Here is a 6,177-nt window from a genome sequence, read left to right as displayed (position 1 = left end):
GCTCCTGTCCGCAGCAAGCCCCAACATGGGGTACCCGGAGCAGCGAGGAGGCAACAAAGCTCTCCTCCCACCCAGGGGTTCCTCACAGACCGGCTGTTTGTTAAACTGATGGTAGAAGCTCCCCATCTGTACCGCTGTTGAGAGACCCTGTGAAAGCACAGGCGCATCTGGGAGCCAGGAGCTCTGCACCCTGCCGCAGGCGGAAGGCTGGACACACAGCCCCAGCTGCACAACACTGCCTGCTCCTTGTTGCTCCTCCACGTTGCCCAAAGTCGGGGCACAGTGCAGTGCAAGCTGGCCTGGCCACAAGCACCGTACAGGCTGGAGGCCTCCCTGCCCAACCGAACGTCTCCTGTGGAGCCTGCTGCAGCCTGGCATCACCAGCTCTGGCAGTTGCAGCTCTGAACACCAGCTTTCCAGCCGGTTTGTTGAGCCTCTAAAATGCTGGCTGCTTTTGGTACAATGTGAAAGACTCACCATCAGGCACACGGCAGTGTCCTGGAGAGTGCTGCTGGATCCATCACAGAGAACACTGAAGCCCTGACTCAGCAAAGCCTGCGGCACAGGATCGGAGCATGCCTGCTCTCCTGCGAGGTGGTGACAGCCTGGAGCTGCACCAGAAACCCCTACCATTACCACCTCCAGCAGGGCCTGGGAGACCACAGAGCTTCCCCGGCAGGGTACATGGCTGTGCGGCTTTGCCAGTAGCCGCAGACCAGTCCTCTCTCATAGGGAAGCCACCACTTCCTGTCACCGAAAGCTGTTCTGGTTGTGGTTGAGGACCAAGCAGCCTCAAAGGAAGTGGTAGCCTATTCAGCAAGCTCTAGAAAGCAAGTTTTACTCCCACCTGCAAGCTCAGGGCAAGCAAGCAAAGCAGCTGGTGTGTCATAAGAGGAAGGGTCTCTGGCCCACACACTGGCTGACTTTGCACTCCCACTGAGCCACCTGATCCCAGCCTCACATAAGGGAATTGCTTCTCCTTCCCCAGGAGGGAAGTGAGCACAGCACTGCTGATGCAGGTATCACCACTCTTATCTGAGGAGCACTTGCCACATCAGCCCTCAGAGCTGCAGGCTGTCACGGACCTCCCCAACCCTACCTGCCTTTAGTGCCCCAGGGACAAGAACTGCACCACAAGATATCCAGGAAACCACTGTCTGCTCTTGCTGTGCTTGCCCAGACTCTGCCCGAAGCTATCTTGCTCCCTCAAAGAGGAGGCTGTAACATGCTCAGCCCTGCTCTCCCCACTGCCACAGGCTGGGCAGCCAGGCTCCCTTGCTGCCAGAGGGCAAGCCAGCCTCTACAGGGCAGTGAACAGCATTTGACTGGAGAATGGAGTGGCAGAAGCCACGTGCACTGCTAGGGGAATGGGACCATGGAGTTGGCCCTGGCCCTCCCCTCCTCCCCCCCTCTGGCTGCATTGTAGGACCAAAGGGCCAGAGACACAGTTTGAGCAGCAGCAGGAGGCGAGGCACACAGCACACCTCCAGCTACAGCAGGAGGAAACTCCTTGGGAACTGGGTCAGAAGCAGCCAGAAATCCCTCCACACCCAGCCAGTTAAGCACATCCCTGCAAAAGTACACCAGATCCTACAGCCCACCAGCATGATGTGCAGTCACATTTGAATTCTCAGCCCCCAAGATCAGGTGCCCATGTACAGTACAGTCAAAGGAGGCAACTTTTTGCACAGGAGAAAAATGAGGCTACAGCAGATCCTATCCAACAGAAAACCACCTTACCTGCAGGGGAGTGTGGCCACAGTCGTTTGTAGCAGCAATGTAAGCAGCCTGTGCAGCAAAGCAGAGGCTGTGCCTGGCTGAACACGAGGCCATAACCTGGGCAAACTTTAGAGCCCTTCTAACTAGTCACAGCTTTGCAGCCTGGAGCATCTTGAGGAGGGAGAGAGCAAGGCTCTTCCCAAGGCAACCTGAGCACCCCCCATCCCCACCATCAGTGATCTGCAGCTGCAGTGGTTTGAGCTGGGTTTATTTACTGTTGGCACTGCCAGCTTCCCCAGGAAAGCATAACGGAATTCATGGATGTGAAACTCACTGATCAATGCACAACACAACACGCAACGGTGCCTCTGCTGCTGCTGTCAGGACCTGTCCCTCTCAGCTTGCAGCAAGTTTGCAAAACAGCACCCACAACTAATGGACAAAGGCTGCCAGCGCCACGGTCCTGGCTGAAGGATGGTGAGTAACAGCCAGGGAGGCACCCAACAGTCCAAAGAGAGCCAGCCCAGCAGGAAACGTTCAGGATCCACATCTCGCTTGTGGTGAGCCCTTTCCCCCTTTGAACCCCACTGTCCTTGTAGCAGCATTTCAGAGGCTCTGTTCGGGACAGGCGGCAGGCCAGAGCCCCACACCTCGTACACAGTCATTTGCCTTCTAGACACCATCAGTTTGTGACTCTGCCAACCACAAGCCCCACTAAGCATGCCTGGCAGAGCTCTACAACCCAGCTCAGAGCTGAGAGAAGCCCAGGTCAGGCTAGCACATTGCACAAGCCCACGCAGTTATTGCCTTACATGAGTCCCCACCACGTGCTTCCCACCAGAGGCCTGCTGCAAAGGCTCTCCCCAGCGCCAGCTCCAGCCTCAGCTGGCCTCTGTGGGGGCAGGTGAATCGCAGACCAGGCAGGTTCTCCCCTGGCTGGGCCCCTGCCAGGCAGAGTGCAAACCCACCCCACAATCTCCTGGTCTGTCATTCATTTTGTGGGTGAATGGTGGGTCAGGATGTGCATTCGTCTCCTTTGGGTCAGAACTGCCATCTACACCAGGTCCAGTTGCAGGACGGTTTGCAGTCACAGAGGGGACTCACTCTGCTCGGCAGATGAACCAGATCTCATTGCGGCGCTGAGGGATGCTGGGATTTTCATAAGCAGCCACGATGTAGGTTTCCCGGAGCACAGTGTCTGTGGAGCCCAAGAGCTCCCAGAAGAGACTGATCTCTCGCAGAATTGTCTCCTCAGTGGTCATCCCATAGAAAACCCTGCAGCAAAGGGAGCAACATAAGCAACAGAGCCAGCACATTCCCCCTTCCCACAGCCAGGGCTCCCATCCCTCTGCCCAAGGAACGACAGCAGCCATGCAGGGAGTTCATAAACCTCTGCTGAGCTGAGAAAACACCTCTGATGCTGGGGTCACCTGGTTATAACCCGGAGTGGTGCCCTCTCAGTGATGTGGATTTCAGGGTCCGTGGGAACAGGAGGATTTTGCTGGAACTCTCCCGGGAGATAATAGGCAGTTACAACCTCATGCTCTAGCTCAGTCCCCTCCTTGGTCAGGTGGATTTCGTTGAGCACTGGGATTGTCATGCCCAGATAGCAACCTGGAAGGAGGTAGGAAGGCAGTGGGCACAGTAAGACGGCTGGGTCACTGGCGGCAGCCCTCCTTCCCACTCCAGATGAACAGTGGCAGAGCCCTCCCTCTGTGCAGCCTGCCAGCCCCCTCCAGCCCCTGCCTGCACACACCTACAGAGTTCTCCTTGCAGATGTAGCGCATGAGCTTCATGAAGCTCATGGAGATGCTCTGCTCATACATGGGCTCCCCCTTGGTGACACACGCCCACTTCCCAGCTGGGTACCACCGCTCCTCGTAGGCTGCTTCCTCGCACTGAAACAGGCCACAGACAAGCCAAGTCAGAGTTAAGCACACTGACAACATTGCAGCATCTGGGTGGCAAAACCAACACTGACAGGCAGGAAGTGGGGAGACAGGACCCCACCAAAATGAGACCCCCTGCTAGTCAGTGATTGGCAGGGGAGGCCGGAGAAGATAAAGGGAACTGGCATTGCATGCACCTCAGACAAGGACACTTAACAGCACCAGGCAAAAGTCAGCTAAAGGAAAAGCACAGACAGGGGACAGGGAGGCTTGGAGGCTCCTGGTATGCACAAGGAATGCAGCACATCCTCAGCAGGGGGCACAGGACTTTCTGCTCCTCTCCAGTCACTGTCCTGCCTACTCAGAAGGATGTTCCTGATTCCAGGCACCCAAAGGCCTCCAGTAAGCTTGATGCAATTCTCAGGTGCAGTGCCCTTTCCCCAGAGCACTGCGTGCACTGAGGATAACAAGCAAAAAGCCTCCTGCCCAGTAGAAGGGAAAGTCTGGCAGACGAGCTCCAGCACCCAGAAGAGCTGTGAAGGTTGAAACAAAACTCCTCCCAGATCCTTCTCCCATACCAAGAAGTGACAGGAGGAAGAAGAGATATGAACCCAGCAGGTGCAGAGGGGACAGCTTTGTGGGATGGGTCAGAATCTCCATTTCCAGCACAGATGCCCAGTCTTCTGTACAAACCCAACACAGAAGGTAGGCAGGGGGAGTGGGGAAACTGCATCTGGATCTGCTCATAGTTCAGTTCGTGGCATGGTTATAACCACAGGTACCGCATAAAGACGGGCTCTGAAGTTGTATCCAGCATCTATCTTCCTGCTCTCAGCTTGTTCTTCAGCCAGATTAAAGTGGTCATGAGACAACCTTGTTCCACAGAGTTCAGGGCACCTGTACAAACTTCAGTGCTCCACAGCTGCGTTGGCAGTGAGTGAGCCAGGAAGTTGTGACCAGCCTCAACACTGAGTGCAGCCTCCCTGTGCCTCCACCCGAATCAGAAAGCCAAACCAAAGGGAGAAGGCAGGCATCTGGGCCGCTCGTGTGCATCAGTGCAGTGCCAGGAAGAAGAGTGCCCCAAAACACTGCAGGCCAGCCAACATTTGCCCTCTAGATGGGGCCATGCCTGCTATTGCCCCACCAAGTAAAGCAGAGCAAGAGCATTTTCCAAGCAAGGAAACCACCAGTCCCTCTAGACTATTTGCAGCTCTCATCTGCCACACCATCTGTGAATAAACCTATCAAACTAGCAAGGCATGGTGTCTGGTCCTTCCACAGCCCGATCTTTATATTAAGCACCACCACTCTAGAAGATGAGACTTGACCAAGAGAAAAAGTAAAGATGCTTCACACAGACCCAGTGACAACAGGTCCCTGCAATGTGAGCTAGGGAATTTGACCAAGTACTGACAGAGCAAGACTCTGTAGGTGGCATAATAACTCACTTGCCTCCAAGAGGATGAGGGCTTGTAGCACTTACAGCTTAGGAGGAGCAACCAAATACTACCGACCTGCCCGAGCCTGGGAAACGTGTCCTTAAGGGCCCCAGCTCCAGAGTCCCCTCAGCACTAATGCCAGGAAGTGACTATCTCCTCACCCAGCCCCAGAGTCAAACTCCAAGAATCCTCCTCAGGCACAGAGGGGAAGCCAACAGCAAAAGATCTTCAGGCCCTACAAAGTCTTGGGGCCCCATTCCTGCCTGGGACCGGCACAGGTAGAGAAGAGCCCAGACCAAGTCCCTGCGACCCAGAAGAACAGGGGAAGAGGGAGTGTGGTGAAGCCCCAGTTCAAAGCTGTACAACCTACATGCTCAGACGTGTTTTACAGGCAGGAGTGCTGGACCTCAGCCCAGAAGAAATTGCTTAAGCTCTCCTCACATAGAGGACAATTGACAGATGTCTTCTTGGTAGCAAGCCCAATGAAGCCTGCAGAGACACAGGAACCAGTCTGCCAAGTGCTCCCTCACGGTTATTTCTCAAAGGTCAGAAGGACTCTTTTGGGCGAGAGATGACAGGAGGTGTGCAACTTAGCCAGCAAGAACAGGAGATCTTCAGGCAGAAGCTACCGTGTTTAGATTGACAGTTGTGACAAACAACACCACACGCTCAGATGTGACAGTCAGGGCCACAGGCCCTGTGTTCCCCACAGAAGCATCCTTATCTTGTGCCAGCTGAGATGTCCAGCTCAAGCAGTAGCCACATAACTAGCACAAACACAAAAGCAGCAGGACTTCAAGCTATGCAACAAGGTGTTTTGAGCAAGGCAGGGAACAGGCTCTGAAAATTCACTCTCTTGGATGTGCCCACCCCAGCAGAGGATTGGTAAAGAAGGCAGCTGGAAGCCAGGAGGCCAGAGAAAGCAGCAAGACTAGTCCAATTTTAACATAAAGGCTGGGAAGTTGAGCATTGCCGTTACTCCACATAGGAGAAGATGGAGGAATGGCATAATGCTGCACCAATCCAGAGTTGCCATCCTGGCTGCAGTGCTTCTGCAGAAATCTCTGCAAGGCCAGTGTATGCAAGCCGACATGTGGCTGCCTTCTCTGCAAGGAAGACACTCTTCCTGC

General features: G+C 54.9%; 1 protein-coding gene across 1 annotated transcript; it reads right to left on the bottom strand.

Annotated features, from left to right (window-relative positions):
• Positions 1–2,819: 2,819 nt before the first annotated feature.
• On the bottom strand, positions 2,820–3,617 carry LOC104078937 (heme-binding protein 1-like; the record flags this gene model as incomplete). Its single annotated transcript, XM_009580768.1, has 3 exons — positions 2,820–2,994; positions 3,150–3,333; positions 3,476–3,617. Coding segments are annotated over 3 exons (501 nt in total), but the record flags the coding sequence as incomplete, so codon positions are not given.
• Positions 3,618–6,177: the final 2,560 nt, after the last annotated feature.

Source organism: Fulmarus glacialis, unplaced genomic scaffold (genome assembly GCF_000690835.1).
Source record: "Fulmarus glacialis isolate BGI_N327 unplaced genomic scaffold, ASM69083v1 scaffold28506, whole genome shotgun sequence".
NCBI lineage: Eukaryota > Metazoa > Chordata > Aves > Procellariiformes > Procellariidae > Fulmarus > Fulmarus glacialis.
This window is presented reverse-complemented; position numbering and strand designations above follow the sequence as displayed.